The sequence below is a fragment of the Styela clava genome, chromosome 13 (assembly GCF_964204865.1).
Source record: "Styela clava chromosome 13, kaStyClav1.hap1.2, whole genome shotgun sequence".
Classification (NCBI taxonomy): Eukaryota; Metazoa; Chordata; class Ascidiacea; order Stolidobranchia; family Styelidae; genus Styela; species Styela clava.
The window spans coordinates 4,177,682-4,198,384 of NC_135262.1; the positions used below are offsets into that span (position 1 = coordinate 4,177,682).

At 35.3% G+C, this 20,703-nt stretch overlaps 1 protein-coding gene across 1 annotated transcript; it reads right to left on the reverse strand.

Annotated features, from left to right (window-relative positions):
- Window positions 1-2,551: 2,551 nt before the first annotated feature.
- On the reverse strand, window positions 2,552-20,452 carry LOC120332508 (uncharacterized). Its single transcript, XM_039399767.2, has 15 exons — window positions 20,187-20,452; window positions 18,380-18,424; window positions 17,144-17,270; window positions 16,719-16,795; window positions 15,788-15,928; window positions 14,433-14,646; window positions 13,056-13,192; window positions 11,777-11,890; window positions 10,903-11,022; window positions 9,321-9,437; window positions 8,425-8,594; window positions 7,660-7,815; window positions 6,646-7,084; window positions 4,315-4,749; window positions 2,552-3,924 (listed from the first exon to the last, which is right to left on the reverse strand). Exons 1-15 carry the CDS (start codon window positions 20,239-20,241, stop codon window positions 3,614-3,616), a joined length of 2,658 nt encoding a protein of 885 aa, XP_039255701.2. The 5' UTR covers window positions 20,242-20,452; the 3' UTR covers window positions 2,552-3,613.
- Window positions 20,453-20,703: the final 251 nt, after the last annotated feature.

Sequence of the window (20,703 nt, forward strand, 5' to 3'; positions counted from 1 at the left end):
AACATAATTTGCGTAAATGAAACAAATGCGTGGGACTCTGACGTCATTAGATTTTCGACCAATGCAAAGCGGTGGGCAGTTGATATTACGTAATGCCGAATTTTATGTTTTCTTTTGTTGACAGCATGATTTATATACAAATGAAAATCCATCGTTAATTTAATAAATTTAAGAACAAACTTTCAGAACTCATTTATAAGACGTATAGCATATATGTTGAAATATATTCATTTGATAGGTAAAGGCTACCATATGCATAAGCCATCGATATAGCGAGAAAGACAAAATAAATCAAATAATTATCGTGGTTTTAGAAGTATTTACGCCCGAATTATCTTTCGTGTATTTTTTTAATTTACTTCAATGTGTTGTTGTTTGCTGTTTGAGGTAAGTGGGCACGTGCATCAGCACGTCTAAAATCTTCTTTAGATTCCGCCCACTTTTCTGATTTTCCGTATATTTGTTTGTTTTGCCATGTATTACTTCATTTTTTTGTTGTAACGGGAAATCGAAATCAACATTTCTTTACATTTACTTATTATTCAAATTTAATTATTATATATTATTCAAATGTACGTATGAGCTTGTATTCACGTCTTGCAAAAAAAAAGTACAATTGTTCAATAGTTTCTCATTTGACAAGCATGTCATCTCCGGTCATATATACAAATCTTTGCATCAACGCGTACAAATCCATTTCGTCCCTGTTCGCGGTATGCTGGGCACTCACAAAAAAAGTTTCCATTTGTTAGATATACCTGCTGTAAAAATATTCAAAAAATCTATTAGTACCTGCTTAGTATGTTTGTATGAAGATTTTTATACAAAACATTATAGAAATATAGTTTATTAAGTATGTACCAAGACGTTTGGAAATTCGAACAGTGGCGTTTATTATTTTCAACATACCCTTGATGTTTACGCATACAGATCATACCAATGCAAAGCAAAAGAGAATGGCGGAATCCCAATTTTCACCGAGGATAGGAAAGTTGATAAGACGGTCCAATGACATTATGTACATATATAGCCTTTCACCCGGTTCCCAGTTTTGCCCGTGTATAATAATATTTACACCGTTTTCCCAAATGTATGAAGGCGGAGAAATTCGTAAACACGACTACCATACAATTTGTAGTTAACAGTAAACTTTACCAGGTATAAAGGAAAATTCTAAAAATATTTTTAAATTATTCTTTTTGTGAAAAAGTGAAAAATAGTCGTAACATAAGACGTCAATCCCTAAACAAAGAATAAAGTTTCACCTCACAGTCGGTCACGAAATCTACTTTATATAGAATTATTACCGTACTATCCTCTTTGTGTTCTGACCAACGTACACTAGACAGATATTTTTATATTTGTTTATTTACGTTAATGCAATATTTGCATAGCATATGACTTGCTCGTGATATTAGTAACCAAACTTACCTCGTGGTTTCGGTTCCTATTTGTCACGTGATACTCAATTTGAAGAAACATCGGTCTACTTGGTAGCGGCAACCTTGAAATAGCTCAGAACTTAGGAATACAAACGCAAATTTTTATGCGAGAACAGCATCGCCTCAAGATCACGATGGAAGGCAATAATTCACCTTGCTAATTTTAGAATTAGGGAATTCACCTGTATATTATTTCGAAGCGATTCTTCAAATTACGTATAAGCAGCAACTATTGAAAAGTAAAGAGGGCTCGTTTGTTCTATCCGAAAAAGGATCTGAGCGCGCAAATACTCGGAAGTATGACGTATTCCCCAATGTGCTTGCTCTGAATTAAGAACCAGACGAGGGGTCATGGTTCGCCATATGGTTAAGCCGTCTTATCGGCTTTCCTCCTCCGGGATAAATATCTAAATCCAATCCTTCCCTATCCACTCGGCTCTGTACAATCCGCCCCAAAAAGTAATAGGTGTTCATCAACGTCTTGTCCAGAACTAGGGCACTGTGAAAGCTACAACTCAAAGAGTAGGTTGATCTTCTACAATACATATTCGCTCCAAAGCAACTACCTAAATTTATAGAATATTATTTTCGCATATTTAATCTAGGTACTGTATAATGTTGCACTATACGAACTGCAGAGAGCATATTTCTCACACTTATTTCGGTAAATGAGGAAGTCGTCGGTCTATATACCGTGATACCCTAAACCAGGGGTGTGCAACCTGCAGCCCATAAGGAAAAACTGTGCGACCCGCGGAAAAGTGTCAATTTTGAATGTAGTGCTTTCCGCGAAACAAGTTTTTAATTTATGTCAATCTGGTTCATGCGAGCAATCCCTTTGCGTTGCAAGCCTATACCTAAGACCAATTTATATCTAAGCCTATGACGTTACAATGCCCTAACAGATAACTTGTGCAAAGCGAACAACGCATGTTATCGGATCAATAACCAAAATATATGTGATCACAACTACTAGAAAGCCTATGTTGACTAAAGCTGCAGACCGCAGTTTCACCCAATTATTTGTATCAATCCCTCCTGTATCAAAGGTTGCACACCCCTGCCCTAAATTTTCTTAGCTCCATTATAAACCTGTGGGCACCGATAACTTGAGTGAATTCCACCGTTTTTATTGACAACATGGGGGAAATAGACAAAGATTAATAATAAGCGCTTACACAGTACAAAATAGTGAATAAAAAAAAAAGAAAACATCGGATACATTTGAAACAGACAGTTTATTTTGAAAACTCCATAATATAGGTACTCTTAACTAAAATGGAAAATTCTGGAGAGCGACTAATATCTTAAAAAAAGTTCAAACTGTGAAAAAAATGTGCCCACTCATCAGCACACACACAAAAAACACAAACCTAGTTACAGAAGGTTTGAGCCAGGAATAAAAAAATACAATAATGTTTAGAACTTTCGCCCATTATTAAAATATTCGTCAAATGCACTGATCCAACAGCAGTGAAACAACTAGCGTGATGAAATAAATACTTTTAGCTCTGAAAAAGGTTCTGCCCACGCCACCAGCGCTGGGTAAGAAACTTTAGATCTGAAGGGCCAAAATTTTGTATTTCCGACACAATCAATTAGAACGTGGATGAGACGATGGGAATGTGATTTGAACCCAAGAATTTAAGTTGTGATGCCATTATAGTTTGACGCTTTGAACACTAGGCCAGGGCTAAACTATTTTTACCAAAGATTCGTATACAAAACTTCAAAATAACTTGGGTAAGGTCTTTCAAGAAATTATATTTCGACATCCCTAAACTTGCACTTCCACGACTGGTTAATGAATATTCACTAATCAAGATAGCGCTATTCAGATTGTTAAGTATGCCTTTACAGAAACAACTAAGTATGTTTTGCTATTTTATGATGCATGGGTTAAAAACAACAATACTGACACATTGTAAATACAGAAAAAAATAATGAGAAATTAATATAGACAGCAGAAATAAAAAAAGAGAATTCAGAGTGTCTTTAAAAGATGAAATGCAGATTTGCACTTGCCTGGGTTCGGCGCGCTGCCACTTTCGTGTCACACCGTCGATATACCTAGTATAAAATCATATGCGCCTCATCAAGCAAAAGAAAAATAGGCAATTGGAATAAAAATATGACTTGCCCCTGGAAAATTTGAATTTTAACCCTCAATATCATGCGTTGTTCTCTCTGGATGTGGACATATCAAGCGATGTATTGCAGCTGGATGAGTCTTCATTTGTATTGAAAGAGTTAACATTATTCTTTCTCTTCGGTAATACTTTCATATTATTTCCCGATGTCATGGAATTTGTGTGGGTTGTCATATTCTTTGAAGACATGTCTTGAAGTTCGTTATTCGGACCCAGAGAGTCGGTATCGAAAGTGCAATCGAGCATGGATTCGTCGGAACTTATACTCGGCCTCAATTGTCGCTGCGATGAGGAATTGTCATCACCAGCATTGGAGTTGATTCCCGATACACCTGTGGCAAGCAAAATTAAAAAGAATTCTAATACACCTAAATATCTGGTTTTCATAAAGAGAAATTGCAGGTTAAAGAGGGTCAGGTCTTGGTACTGAAGTGGTGTGTGTACCAGGTTAGGGATAGGCCATAATTTTATTCCAATTTTAGTTCTTTTACGACTTCGGGATTGTCTGTTTGAGCCAAGTGAATATACCTACTTGATGTAAAGTAGGCGAACAAAATTAGTTACCTCCATATTGGTACACGCCTTTGTGATTATTGCCAAAAATGGGCAGTGTTTTGGGCAATGGGCTTTTTGTTTTAGATGTAACAGGACTAAAGATCATCACTGAATGAAAAGCATCAATATTAGTCAAACGAAAGAGAAGAAAGCTGACAAAAACTCACCGGCTTCGTTGCTATTAGATCCAACAATAATATCCTCAGCTTCAATTTGTAGGTACGGATTCTTACTGAATCGTGAAAATGTAATATTCCGCAAAGCTTGCCCCAACGAAAACGGGAAAAAACTCGATTTTGTCGTTTTGAGTGAATCTTCTTCAGGACTGAAAACTTGATCTGTCGTTTCTTCTACGACACCCTCGTTAATACTACCATTCGGAGAAACTTCATTTTGCGTTTCTGCTGACGAGCTTTCAACTTTAGGGTCATTGGATTCCACAGCTTGGGAATATGAAGGCGGACATGGGTAAACGCATGCTAACGTGTCTTCCTCTACAACTGCATCAGGACAGGGTGCTTGCACCATGACAGGTAAAATTCTCTTTTTCTTAGGTAATGGTTTGGCTTGCTGATCTTTTGAATTCGATCTTCTGTTTCGACCTGAAAATAATGATACATTAAGATTAGAATATATGTATCTTAAAAGTTCATCATAGATCAATGAATTTCAATCCTTTTTTCAAGGACCTGAATATTTTTAAATATAAATTTGGTAACATTTTTTGACCCAAGGTTACTTACGCTCAAATGCTAAATGGCATGTGACACTTTTCTGACCGCAAAATAAATGCTGCAACGTTTTTTATGCTGTGATACTTCCTACATATACAATTACTATTGGATCAACATCTCAATACCAAATATAAAACGAGAATATCGGTCAGAGACCGAAGACTTATCGATCGAAAGTTAGGGGATCCCCCAAAACATCGCTCTTACTCCATAGTGACACCTTGTGTCCCATCACTAATTAATTAATAACTCGCTAATTATACGACATAATTCATCCAAAATCAATAGGCTCCTGGTCCGACATGAATGATGAATGCACCTGCGAAATCTGGAGCAGATTCAATCTTGCTTTCGTGAGATATCGCGTGCATCTAATGGACAGACAGACAAATACCTATCAACATACTTACCGATTAAAATCGATATGTAACAAATAACAAAATTTACTAGAAAATAAAATTAGTAACATTTGGGTTTTATTGAAAAAACAAGCGACCCAAGAAAATTTTCAGGCGACCTAGTTTTGGGTCACGATCCATAGGTTAGGAAGTACTGAAATGGATCGTTTTGTTAACTTTTTTTTTGAGGTTAGAAAAGTCTTCTAAAATAATGGACCAATTTATTGCAAATTTCAAGTACGAAAGTACGAAGTACGAAGAAAAAGTTACAATCAGGTAGGGCTGTCCAAAATCGAATATTTTTTTGATTCGAATCGAACCGAATATTTTTCTCGAATCGAACCGAATAATCGAGTATTATTGCGCAATCCTGAATTTGTCTCTAATGTACAATAAAATCTTCCTTTTCAATATTGTGATAACGTATGTGCAGTTATATCTAAATTATTATAAATATTTTGCATAACTATGTTTCCAGAGTTATAAAAGGAGATCACAAGCCTCCTTGAACTGGTCAAAAAATTAGGGTTTCAAAAACTATCAAGTTTTAAAAGTTAATATAGATTAATATAGATATAACTGTTACCCAAAAAATTCAAAATTGCATTTCGGGACAAATTCAGAGCTAGTTTGATGACATTAATATTTGATGACCATATTGTTGCTGTACAACAGCCATCAACTCACAAGAGTGCAATTATTTGCCATATTAATAATACAAAGTATTGCCATCAGAAGAAATTACAAATTCTATTGGAAAAAGGTATTGGTCCTCCAAAACGTGTTTCAGTCCTGTACCATGTTCCTATGATTACTCCCTCAACAGCTACAAATCGATTCTATTTATAGAACTGGCATTTTTGCTGACAAAATTTCTCAGAAAATGTTTGTTATTTTGTGATTCAGATGAACAGTTCTTTATAAATTAGGAAAATATTTTTATATGGCTTTCTTGTCTATATTTCTGAGCTGTTCTCTCTTGTTTTTGATAATATTCCATCAAGATATTTTGGTTTCGGCCACACTTGGTTCTTGGTTTATAATGCTACTTTCAAAATATAAAGGTGTAGTTCACTCCATAAAATAATAGAAACTATAGTAGCGGTTCTAACAGTGCTGCGGCGACGATTTGGTAAGTCCACCCCGAAAATTAACTAAATTGTGTTAAACATAACTAATATATGATTGAATATTTAATTCATTATAATAGTTTTAGTGTTTCTCATTCAAAATGTTGTTTATATGAATCAACAAATTCATTTTAACGTTCTAAGCCGTTTACAATTTGTTACGTTATCTTTTTTTTCCGCGTAAGTGAGTTTACCCCTGATAATGAGTGTAAATAAGAATTTGTGCAAACACTCACCTCTTGACCTTGATGTACTTCGTACCACCCTCATCCCAGATGATGTGGTAGGAGTCTGCCGTGTTGTGGCGGTGGTGTTAGGAGTATTAGCACCATTCCCTGGATTAGTGTTCGAACTTGTTTGCGTTCCACTTTCTCTAGTTTCGATTGGGATCGGGGTAGAAGTCCTGACAGGATTCAAAACCCCGTTTCGATGGGCGGGGTTCGCTTGACCCTGTCTGGGTGCAAAAATCATTTCTGCGAGTATATCAGGAATCGATTCGATGACAAAAGAAGCGGAATTTTGTCGAAGTTCGGCATTCGACGAGGTTTGTTCTGCGCTCGTGACAGGATTCGCAGATGTTGAAGTTACAGTTGGTTGTACTGATACACTAGGTTCAGCTTCTGGTGGAGCTGGATTGTTGGATTCTATGCTTTCCTCTCTGCTACTGTTATTGCACTGAAAAAACAAGAAGTCATTATTAAATACAAATCAAATAATTTGGGTGAATGCAATTTCACTAGTCATATAGTATCTTATTTCGCCAAGACAAGGGAATTCAGAAAGCATGAATATTTTCTGAAATCTTAGAATTTAATGCGACAAAAGCATAGAAAAGATACATTGAAGTTCTCGATTTAAATTGAAAACTTGTTTATCTACAAAAAGGGATATATTTTACAAAAAGCAACTTCGTAGAAAAAAAAATGCCGACGATATAACAATTACATACAAATAAAATATGGTATGTGACAATCTTTACAAAAGCAATTCTCTATAACGTCCAAATTCTTGAAAATTTCAATTTTTTCAAACTATATTTCAAGTGAATTCATTTAAAATTCCAAGACATAATAATTTGAATATACATCTTTCCAAGTAACAGTAAAAATTTTACAATCGTAAAGTAACTTTCCAGGGGTCAAAGATCGGGGAAAAAATCTATTCCAGCTACATTTATTTGAAAGTCCCAAACATGACACGACGAATGGAATATATCTTTCCCAAGAAACAGTAAAACAGCCTTCCCATACCTGATGACCTATATTAGCAGGAGCAGCACGTTGGAACTGATATCTCCGATTTCTTCTTCTCCTTTGTCTCTGAGATCGAGTACTTGACGCTGATTCTGTACTGGTGCCACTTATTGTCATATCATAGGTAGGAGGTGCTTGTCTTTGGAATAATTCCTGTATTGAGATATAGGATTAACTGGCAACTAGTCATGGTATTTTAGTGTTTTACTTCTTTCACTCCGAACAAGGTACTGTTCAGCAACTACATTGGAAAAGCTGAGTTTGATTCGACTTGAGTCACTTTTTTTAAAACTCAAAGAGTAAAGAAAATGACTCTTTTTGATATTTGAAGATAGTTTAAAGTGGATCTTTGAGATAACAAAAAGATTTTGGTAAAATACAATTTACCTCGTCGAATACTTTTGTAAAGACAATATGAAACAAAGACATAGAGCAAGGAAAGGTAGCACATAACCTCAACTGATAGTCAAGATTAATCAGAATACTATATCCCAGTGCTCATTACAAAGTACGTCCCTCTGTTAAATTCTGTGAAGATATTTTGGCCCACAAGTTACACACAATTGCCGGCGCTCCAGAAGTGTGTGTACCAATATGGAAGTAACTAATTTTCTTCACCTATTTTACATCAAATTGCGTAAAGGGACTGAAACTCTTGGGCAGACACCTAAAATATAGAAAATCACAATAAAATTATGGCCTAACCCTAACCTGGTACACACACTACAGGTGCACCCACTCATGATATGGAATATTTCTTACCCTTTCAACTCTAGTCAATGGAGTAGCTCTGTATTGATGATGAGAATATCTGTGATGAGAAGCCCGGAGTGAATACAATTTACAAGTGCAACCCAAAGCAATCACAAGCAACAAACTACAAACTAGAGATCCAATAACTGCTGCAGTTATCACTCTTCTACTTGCAGTATCTGGAAAATAGAAATTCACAAGATTATTTTGATTCACATAATGATCGCTCTGTGACGACTTCACAGGGGGTAGCGGCTTCACAGCGATATGGAAAGAGTCTGATCCAAGAGTCTTCAGTGAAAAGCTGATAACTGTATTTCTAGCAACTAGTATTTTCCCAGATGGTTGAGCATGACCTTTGATGTCATCAGTTGCAGGTGACTGATCATGACCAACCACCTGTGAAAGTGATGTGCACTCAGTAGTCAGGTACACAGCTCAGTTGGTGTTGCTATGTCTGTATGTGTTACTTTGGTTACTGCTCTGGACATTTATTGCTGTTTGATTAAGACATTTATTAAATATACTTTAACAAAACCAACCTCACTCATCGAATTAGTGTCGTCGCAAAACTAAAATTCACAAACAGTCTGCAGCCCAAAAAGTTTGGGGAAACCTGAGCTAAACAAAACAAACACATGCGAATTGGTAATTGGAAATAAAATTTGTTTATTACATAGTTCACAATTTTCTTCTTACAAATTTTCAATACCTAACTTTACTTAAGAATTTTGAGATTAAATCCCAGCTCTTTGTGAGGTGAACAACCAGCTCATGGAACCTCAGATTTCTGCCCTGACACTCCATATGAGAGTCTATGCTTTGAAATCTCACAGTAGCTTCTAACAAATAGTTGCTGCATGTTTATTGCCTTGTTTGGAGATAAACAACATAAAGTAACTTACAATCACAATCTTGTTCGTCCGACTTATCACTGCAATCAAAGTCTCCATCGCATCTCCATCTCTCATAAATACATTTACTGTCTGATTTGCATAGGAATGATCCTGGACCACAAATTCCTAAGAATGAATAAAAAGAAATACATGAATGTGATATTGTTATCAATGAAGGAATACTAAGAAAGAAGAAATTCTAATTATCTGATCCAACTTAATCGCAAGATTCTAGAAAGTGAGGAGTAAATAGTTTTATTTTTATTGAACATTTTTTTTTATGATTAAATTACTATTTATTGTTACTTCGTATGGTATTGAATAGTTTTTCAAAAAAAAATATTTCAGGTTTTCTTTATTTTTTTTTTTTTTATGAATGGTTTCCTAAAGATGGTCTCGAGCTGTACACTAGAAATGGAGGGATTACCAATATAAGGGTTTGTTATTAAAAAATACCTTCTATAATTGAAAAATATTACAAAGTGAAATGTGAGTAGATTTCTTTTTCTCATCCTTACATTATATAGAATTTATTTAATAATTCTCGATGAATAATATTTTAGCACGTTACTCGTTGAGCAGTTTTCTCACAACAAGATCAGAGCACTCGACTACAAGTAAACGATTACTGATAGATGGGTGTCCAAATAACGTGTTTATCTAAAAGCGCAATCTCTAACTGTATCAGCTCCACAGAGCATTGTGTCACAAAGTATGAGTCATTTTTTAAACATACGCATAAAAGTGCGACATAAGTGGCATGTAAAATATTAGCTATGTATCAGTAATTTCACTTCGCTAGTCTAAAAGCACTCACTACTTTCTGTTTAGTATTTTAGCATATTTTCGTATCGTGAGATTTCACAAAAAATTATTTTTAAAAAATTTGGTTCGATTTAATAAAAAAATGGACACCAGTGCTAATGAGTGAGACATTTCCTGTCTCATGTTTTGACTCTTTATTAACTGAAAAATATAAATCTGTCTGGCGTGAATTAGAGCTTTCATCATCTCATTTCTTATGCAAAAATGATTGTTTCGTATCGGTAATTTGATTACGCTGCTCTGAAAGCACTCATCACTTTCGGTTTAGTATTCGACTTATTCTGAGATCGTGAGGTTGGACACCAGTGCTATAGAGTAAAATAACTTCCTGCTCGTTTGACACAAATCAGAGCTTTTGCCATCTTATTCCTTATGCAAAAATGACAAATTAAAGCAAAGAGTAAATCGCTAGGAGGCTATTACTTAGTTTATTTCAAAATTTTCTGTGGACTCTATGGGATTCGATTTCATCTTATATTTTTTTGCCTCTTGAAAAGTAAAAATCTGTCTGGCGTGAATTAGCGCTTTCATCATCTCATTTCTTATGCAAAAATGATTGTTTTGTATCAGTAATTTGATTATGCTACTCTGAAAGCACTCAATAATTTCTGCCTAATATTTGAGCATATTCTTAGGTTGTGATGTTGGAAAGGTTGAACACCAGCGCTGTAGAATAAAAAAGTTCCCCACTGTTTGCTCAGAGCTTTCATAATATTATTTTTTGTTCAAAAATCACAAATTCTAGCAAAGAGTAAATCTATCTTACTACAGTTGGTCTCATCTTGTAAACTTCTCGGACAATCTTTGAAACCATTGCATCGTTGATCGCGATTATAACAACTTCCATCTTCTCTACCGCACCAGAACTGAGTAGCTTTACAGTCCCCTAAAATGAATTTCATATATTTTTGAAAAATTTTTCATTCCAAGATAAGGTATTGTTAACTGTATTTTTCTGGTATTTCTGGCAACTAGCATTTCCCCAGATAGCTGAGCATGACCTATGATGTCATCAGTCACAGATGACTGATCATGACCAACCAGCTGTGAACGTGAAGTAGCCATATGCACTCTGTGCTTGGAGGCTGATTCCTATTGGTGTGTAGGGGGTTACTTCGGTGATGTTTACGTTTATACTGGGCTAACAGGTATAATTCACAAGGGAAAACTTTTAAAAAGTTCATTTTGAGAGTGAGACAAATATTTTTGCTGGGAAATTCAAATTTAACTCGTAGAACCATGAATTTGCAAAAAAATTATTTCATTCAAAAATTGACATAAATTAAGAGGCAGAACCAACATAGCACCAAATTATATTAGCTTCCATTTAAATCTACTAGGTTAGTGGTTCAAACTTTATCAGCAGAGCCCCTTTTTAGAACTTGCCTCGCGCACCATCTAAATAAAAATAACTAGCTAACAATGAGCTACAAATACCAGATAGTAAGGCGTAAGTATTCAAAAAACATGTTGAAAACATGTGGACGGAGCGTAAATATCCATAATAAAAATATGTCATTATCCAAAATAAGGGGAGCAAGATCAAATCTAACAAATACTTATATTTTTAATTAGCTTTACGTCCCCTCAAAAAATTGTCCAGAATAATTAAAAAAATTTATCGAAATCCCAAATCTCACCACAACCCAGTTCATCATAACCAGTTGAGCAATCCTGCTGACTGTTGCAAAATTGTTCATGTGAATAACAGTTCATTCCGTCACCACAGGGTAGAGTTCCTGGGGTGCAGTATCCTAGAAAAAATAAAGGTTAGAGCGTTGGACTTTAAGTTTTAATAGGCGATTGTCTGTGTGGTTTGAACCCCACATCCGGTAATTTTTTGACAAAAATGAACATCTGGTCCTAATCAGCAGAACTCATGAATTCACTAAGGTTAAATTTCATAATGGTGATCAAAATCAAAATAAATGATTAATGATCATTTAACTTATTGAAACCTTTAAGTTCATATGTGCACAGTTATTTATTACAATAACACTAAATAACTAAACAATATTAATGAAACTACACTAAACATGTGGGTGAAAACGTCCATGAGTGCAAATTCCGTGGATTCAAATGTACGTTGGTGCAAAAGTCCTTGAGTGCCAATCAGTGTTCACTCTAAGGGAATTATGAGTGCGAAGGTGCCTCACAGTTGAAAAAAATATCTGATTTTGACAAGTCAGTCCTTGAGTGCCAATCAGTGTTCACTCCAAGGGAATTATGAGTGCGAAGGTGCCTCACAGTTGAAAAAAATATCTGATTTTGACAAGTCAGTCCTTGAGTGCCAATCAGTGTTCACTCCAAGGGAATTATGAGTGCGAAGGTGCCTCACAGTTGAAAAAAATATCTGATTTTGACAAGTCAGTCCTTGAGTGCCAATCAGTGTTCACTCCAAGGGAATTATGAGTGCGAAGGTGCCTCACAGTTGAAAAAAATATCTGATTTTAACAAGTCAGGTGCCCTAGCTTTCATATTTCTGTATTTCCTTCCTTAAAACACCAAATTTCCTGATTAGGGAGGAGTTCTGTTTTTGTTGGGAAATGCTGCAATAAAAAATCTATTTTTATGGCATTCTGTAGATGGGCCTGCTAAGCCATTGCTCCATGCTGGCGAGAGAGAGAGAGAGAGAGAGATTTATTTTCGTCAACCAGAAAAAAAAATACTGAAACAATAGCAACAATAAAAATATATACATGTAGAGTTTTTCGGTATAGACTGGGAGGAGCAATACGTCCATACGGACATCAGAGTCAGCTCCCCCCATGGCGAATCAGACAAATTCTTAAAAAATACTTCATTTTACCTTTGAGGGGCCGACATGAAATGCAAAGCTAATTCAAAACTAAAGACCCACTTTTGCTGCAAGTTGGCATTTTGACAAATAAATTAAAAGTGAAAAATCCTTCATTTTACCTTTGATCTTTACTGTTGCATTAAAATCAGCTTTACCGATATCCAAAGTGTCGGAGTAGAATGAAACATAAGCATGAGGACCAGTGGTCGTGATCACAACATTTGTGGCTTTGTCAGCGCTTGTGCTTTCATCAAATCTATAAAACATATCCGTTTCGTGAATTTAATACTTTCAACTGAGACAGTTGTTCTCAAAGGGGGGGGGTTGGGGCGAGACATACACAAGGGGGCCATAGACAATTTATTTAGCTGAATAGAAATGGGAATATTTGTTGAATTTATCTTACCCGCCTTATTATAAATATTTATATTTCTTTATTATTTACATTTTTTTATATGTTAATAATATTTTTAATAAGACATACTTTCGCCTGACTAAGCTTAAAGAGTTTGGAACCACTCAACTAAGCAATAGTAAATTCTACTTTGGTAAATGTTCGGAATTTCTAACTATTTCTCAGCGAATTTTCAAAAACATTGCTTGATTAATTTTCATTCTATTTAAACAAATTTTTTTCAGATTTTAAATTAATAATATAAATTATTAAATTATAAAAATTTAATTGCCGAAAAGAATAGATTTTATTATTTGTATGCTTTGGAGTTGTGGCGCTCGAAAGTAATACAGGGTATAACAATTCAAGAACTGTTAAGATAACAATAAAAACAATATGTGGTCAATAAATCTGTTTGATGAAAATGATCACCAATCATGGTTTTAAAACAAACAAATTCTCTTAGGCAGAAACGATATGACGCATAATTCAACTTTATAAATCTGAGAGTGACTGCTAGTCGGAAATCCTTATCATGAGCAATCTCCCTGAATCTGTATTCCCGTAGTGTAATCACCAGGTTAGGGTTAGGCCATAATTTTATTCCGAGTTTCCTCATTTAGTTCTATTACGAGTTCTGGGACTGTCTGTGTTAGCCAAGTGAATATACCCCTGCCCATAGGTTTCAGTTCCTTTACACAACTTGATGTAAAGTGGGCGAACAAAATTAGTTACCTCCATATTGGTGCACATATTTCTGGAGCGCCATTCAACTTTATGAATCTGAGAGGGACAAGTTTTTATTATTATTGCTCATCTTAAGCAATATCCCCGAATCAGCTCATTTGAACACTGGTGCTCCCATAGCATGTGAACCAAGATGGCAGACACCAGAACATAGTATGTGTGCTAAGTTAGGGTTAGGCCATAATTTTATTCCAAATTCCCCCCATTCGAGTTCTATTACAAGTTCGGGAACTAGCCAAGTGACTTCCGTAGTATTTGTACCTGAAATTATGACCCAACCCTAACCAGGTACACATACTACGTTCCGGTGTGCGCCATCTTGGTTCACATATTACGGGAGTACCTCAACACCTACCTCGCCAAGAACTTTCCTCCTCTACTGTCATAGACTTCCAAACTGGCTGCAGAGTTTTGAATAAACCAATTCGTAAGCTGAATCTGGAGCGGTTGATCCGACACAGATTCACGAACTAAGATCGTCCAGGCGCAATTAAATACCGAGGTTGGATATTTTGGTGACGTTAAAAACGTGTAGGAATTGATGACGAGGTCTCCGTTACATCTTGGTGCTGTTAAAAATAGAATAAAATATGGCTGGATGAGACTTCGAGTTGGAAAAGCTAATAAAACATATAAGAATACTATAGCTCGGTGGTGGTAAATCATGCCAATCGTTAGTAATATGCTTGCAATTACACTTTGATTACCCTGCATGGGTTAGCAGGATCGAATCTCACTAAGGATAGTTATATGCTAACTGACTTCTGGACTCCTCATCACTATAGGGTGGCTTACGTAACCGCTGGTCAGTTGAGACTTCAACCATCAAGCCCATGTATCTGAGAAAATGCGAACCCATGCAAGATAACCAGCAGTGTGATATTCATGATAATTATGGCTGTCCAAATCGAATATATTTTGATTCAAATCAAATTGAATATTTTTCTTGAATCGAATCAAATAATCGAATATTATTGCACAATCCTAAATCTATCTCCATTGTACAAGAGGACCCATCCGTTGATATTGTGATAATGATAATCATGAAAATTTCGCATGCATTTTGAGCCGCATAAATATGTTTTTTAATATTATTGTACAATCCTAAATCAGTCTCTACTGTACAATAACCTTGATGATATTGAGATATAATCATAAAAATTTTGCATGCATTTTGAGCCACACAAATTTGTTTTTTAAAAAATTTCCTGGAAGCAAGATAATGCACACCCACTCAGAAATAAGGAGTCTAATTTCAAAATAATATCACTAAGTAGTTATCGAAAAAAAATTGATATCAATATAGAAAAACACACTCAAATTTAGGCCAAGATAGACTTAAAAATAATCAGAATCAGCCATAAAAAAATCATCTCTATTGTGAAAGTATTCAAGCAAGACATAGAAAAGACAACATTTTGTTGGTTTGCTTATAGTCAAGTCAGATTCATTTTTTCCAGCAGTAAAAAAGTCAGTTTTACACAAAATACGAAGAAAAAAGAAAATCATAAATTCTGACTGGGGAAGGGAAGTCGCTAACCAAAGCTTGATATCGAGTGGCGACACCTAATGATCTAATTAGAATGATCGAGAAGTATAGTTCCGTAACTATTTTTTTTGTTAAGAGTATAGCTTTTATATTGTATAGACAATTATTCTCATTCAGGGATAGATAAATATAGATAAAACACTAACAGTCTATACAATTACCTGCATCGTATATCAGTTCAATATTAGACTGTCTTAACATGAATTCTCTGTGAACCCAAATCCATACAATATCAGAGCTTGATACAAAGGGTGGAGGTGACTTTGAGCCGCAGTATCTTTTCTGCTGAGGTTGAGGAGAATCTGTTGATAGAATATTTTTTGAAATTTTTCAATGATAAATATACTAAATTATGATTTAGGAATTTCACTATTGGAGGTATAAATGAAGTTTCTTTAGAATTTCAATTTTGTTATTAAGTCAGTTCTCAATATATCTCAACCAGGTTTATTGTTATTTAATCAGTAATTATTTTTACTTCATTTAATGCATCTGTGAAAAAAATAAACAATATATGGTATCGATAAATTCACTTTGCATTTTTAAAAAATTTCAAGACTTTATGAACACGGTAGAACACCCTATATATTATGAGAAAAACAACTTCGTTTTGATAATTACCGGTAGATTCAGGTGTCTGTGTTGTCTTATAATAAAACAGTCAAAAATAATCAATATTGGATTTTTTTCATGTTGCAAGCAGTACTTATGAATAATAATTTATTAAATTGAGAATTAAATAATAATTTTTTATTCTGTTTGCATTTAATTTACAATGAACCAAAAACTAAAAATTACTAGTTAGTTAGTTACTAATAGAACGTTTTACAAATACATTTGTAAGCACTTGCTTTATATCAACCTGCTATGATATATTAAGTCGGTAAAAATCAGTTGTGAGTTTGCGTCAAAACTGATCGACTATCAACCAATCGTATGTGACAAAACACCTACTTGTTAAGACACATCACATAACAAAAACGTATGAGAAAATAACCTTATGAGAAATATATTCTCCTCTTAACAACATTTGTAATAATTTGTTTCAACGACCCTTCTATTAAGATCTATCATACAATAAGATCTTTGTACCTTTCGGTGTTCCAATCTCCAGAAAGTTGGAGCAGTTTCCATTCTCATCTTCGAAACCAAAATTAAAATCCAGAAATCTGAAACAAAATATTAACTTCAATATATGCTCCAGAAGTGTGTGTACCGATATGAAGGTAACTAATGCTGTTCGCCTACTTTACATCAAGTTGTATAAAAGGATGAAACCTATGAGCAAGGGATATATTCACTCGGCTAACACAGACAGTCCCCAAACTCGTAATAGAACTAAAATAAGGGAAATCGGAATAAAATTATGGCCTAGCCCTAACCTGGTACACACACTACGGAAGTAGCATATGATCTACATAGAGCAGTACTCAGAAGTGAAAAAGCTTTGTTCAAACATCTTCCAGAGAACATTTTTTCATTCTTGTGCGATGATATAAATTACACTAATTGCTCACCTTACAGATAATGTAGAGTGATCTTCACTAACTATATATAAACAGAAATCTCTAGATCTGTAAATATCATCCTTGAAATTATATTCCCCGCTTATATCTGTTAATGTCTTTGTAGATGAACAAACAGCTAAAAATAGAAAATTAGGAATTTGTATAAAGATCGGCGTGTAAATATTTATCTCGGTATAGATTTGGCAGATAATCAAATCCGTTGTGAAAGATTTTAAATGATTTAAGATGTAACAAAAAAAGGTCAATAAATATATTATTCTTAGTTTGTGTGCATGAAATAGGAAGAATAAGATTTATTCATTTATCCCGAGAAAGAGGGAAGCCGATGAAACAGCTCAATCATATGGTGAACCACGGCGCCTCGTCCGGTTACAGGAACCACCCTACAGCAGCGAGGAGTCCAGCAATACTCTCGCTGGTAACTATTCCCGCATGGGATTAGAACCAGCGAACCCACGCAGGATAATCAGAGGTGCTGTGGCGAATTTTTAACGCTTAGCATGAGGTGCCAAATTGCTGGTGAATATGAATTTCCAAGAATATGCTGAAAAGGACTGCAAACACGAATGAAGATCAATCGCTAGCTCTTCTAGAAATAAGAAATACGCCTCGTCAAGACTTGAACAGCAGTCCATCAAAGCTATGTTTGGTCGATCAACCAAATCGATTAAACCTTAAATTCCCAAACAAAAACTAAAATTCAAAACGCCCATCCAGACCTCGTCCAAATCGTAAACCTTCTATTTGGATGAAAGACTATGTAACTTAGTAATGACTTTAACTTGAATTTGAGTGTTAAATAGTATTGCTCATTAATGTGCCTTAATTGTAATAGTCATGAATTATGTAATAGGTAAAGGTGAATATTTCATATTTGAAATTAATTTGTGAAATTGATCTTAAACAAAGAGGGATGTTGATGATGACTAATAATGCCTTGTGGAATAACGTCCCCAGTAATTGATTGTGCTATCTGTCTAGTGTTAACGTGTCGCAGTTGCGCCACTCGATAGTTTGTTGTTGATGTATGCGTCTTATGTCGTGTGTTATGCTGGTGTAATAAAGATATATAAGCATATTCAGTTGAACCCTTATTCAATAATAGCGTGGGTGTAGAACTTAACATATAACCAAGACATTAACAAGTTAAAAGCCTGATGGAGCATTCAGCACATTTGTATCATCTACTGCATGTTCTTAAACCACATTGAGCGCCATACTTACGATAATTTGGAAGTGATGGTTCGGAAATCCACTGTGATAAAGCTTCTGTAAAGTAAGATATTGAAAGGATTAAAAACAAATATCAAGAGTTATTATCATTTATTGTGAAAAAGAAATTTTCAATAGCATGACTAAATAACTAGCAGTTAATTGGCTCCAGGTGTATGGGTCTAAGTGCAACATGTAATTGTTTATCATAGTTAAATTTCATAACTTCGAAGCTTGATGAATCAGTAGGAATATTTGGCAACAAAAGTAGATGCAATGTGGGACTCTACAGCACCAATTTATAAGGATATCTTGATATAGCCATAATTAGAAGCCAGACAGAGAGCCAGAGCAGGGCCAAGCTTATCGCAACAGACAGTACGGCACACTATACAGATCGAGCGACATTGTCTCGTTTCAGAGAAACCCATTTTACCGATGATCAGTCACCCCTCCTTTGGGAGACGTCTGGACATTGTTGTCCCTCAATATCAGTAAAAATACAGTATAATGAAGTTGCGCAAAATACTACGAAGAAGCGCAATCTAAAAATGTCATCATTAAATTCTTCTGGAAAAAATAACCCGATTTACCTAAGGAAAAATTTTTTTACCGTGGTATTTGAAAGTTTTCAGGAAAAAACAGCAATTTTGGTCACATGATGGCCACGATTAATCAAGATTATTATTGAGACAAGCATGGCGCAATATGACTCATATGCCGTCGTGCCAGACGCCCCTCATTTGTGAGACACCTGGGAGTGTTTGTTTTATTGAACTAAATGGAGGGAAACTCTTGGAATTTAGATAGTGTGCCGTACTGACATATGGTTTTTTGATATGTCAATCCCAACCCCCCATATGACTACGCCATCCAAAAATTATGTCACTACGACATCACAATCATGTCATAGAGCTTGCCAAATATACACACGATTGACCAAAATGGCACTGGCGCCGACGATAAAGAACTGACTGATGTTATCGATCTCTCTACTATTGGAATCATTGAGACGAGAAAACGAGAGAAATAACTGTTTGATTTCGCAAGTGCAGTTTTAAGTATTCTGTGGCATCTGCAGCTGCCGCAAAACCATGGCGGTATTTCCATACCATGGCCGCTACGGCCAAACTCATGGCAACTGACTTTTTAGCTGCCACAAACCAATGTCGAGCTGCCGTTACCGCGGCAGCAAATTGAAAATCAATGGCAGGTAAAATTTTGCTGCCGTAACCGCGGCAGGTGGGCCGTAAAGACAGGGCTGTCTATTATTGTGACAAATATTGGGTAAGTTGGAACGTTTTTCTTATGGATACAGTTTTGATTGATTTGGGGTTAGGGTTAGGGTTTAAGTAGATATAATTCCACATGATCAATTAAAATCTGGTACATTAATTTGTGAATATACCGTTAATACTGATTACTGAATACTGAATAGCGCTATAAAACCATGGCAAGAGCTGCCGCGGTTCGTTCGTGGCAGGAGCTGCCATGAAGTGGTAAGAACTGCGCCTCTGATTTCGGGTGCTCGTTTGCGCGTCTTGGGTGGCAGTTCCTATAGGTTGAAGGGTTCTACTATGTCACTGTGACGTCGTAATGACGTAATTCTAGAATGGTGTAGTCAGGTGGGTGTTAGGATTGATACGTGAAAAAATTGTCATGCTACGCCGACTAGAAGTACGGTATGTTAGGTACGAAACTACATGAGACCCAAATGCACTGGTCTGTCAGACCATAGCCAGTCTGTAGTTTCCCTTTCCTACATCAAAATTAAGAGAAAACAAATTTGACTTTTCTAATAAACAACATAAAAACTTACTTTTTCCGAGTAATATCATAAATAATAAAATATGAAGTGTTGATACATCCCTCATGATTTTCCCATAAACGAGCCTTTGCCTTTGACTGTCAATTCTTTCTTTCTCTGTTCTGACTCATATGACGTCAGAGGGAAGAGGAGTTCCCCAAAGTTTACAGTGAAGAAAGAGTCTCAGTGTACTTCGCTTTTGGATTAAATTTATAAATATTACAATATTGAATATACTCCTATTACATTGCTGTTTCGATAAACGTAAACGTAAGTTAAATGATGTCGCATTGATAAGTGATATCAGCTGATTAGTGACGTCATAAATCATTGCAGATGTGATGTGAGTTTATGTTCTTCATTGAAATGCAAATTTTCATTTAATCCATACAAAGAAAAACTATATTTATAAAACAAAAATTTGTAAGGAAATATTTGCTTATTTTATTGGGGTATTAAAAGTATTTATGAAAAGATAGGCAACAAAGAATTTATGCTAGGTATTGAACACATTGACTCCGTGCACTAT

Excerpts from the sequence above, each read along its gene's own strand:
- LOC120332508 (XM_039399767.2), bottom strand. The coding sequence starts at position 20,241 with ATGAGGGATGTATCAACACTTCATATTTTATTATTTATGATATTACTC. Across the intron at positions 9,438-10,902 it reads ACAAGATGAGACCAACTGTA|GAATTTGTGGTCCAGGATCA; the intron begins GTAAGATAGATT and ends ATTCATTCTTAG. Across the intron at positions 8,595-9,320 it reads GGACGAACAAGATTGTGATT|ATACTGCAAGTAGAAGAGTG; the intron begins GTAAGTTACTTT and ends TCTATTTTCCAG.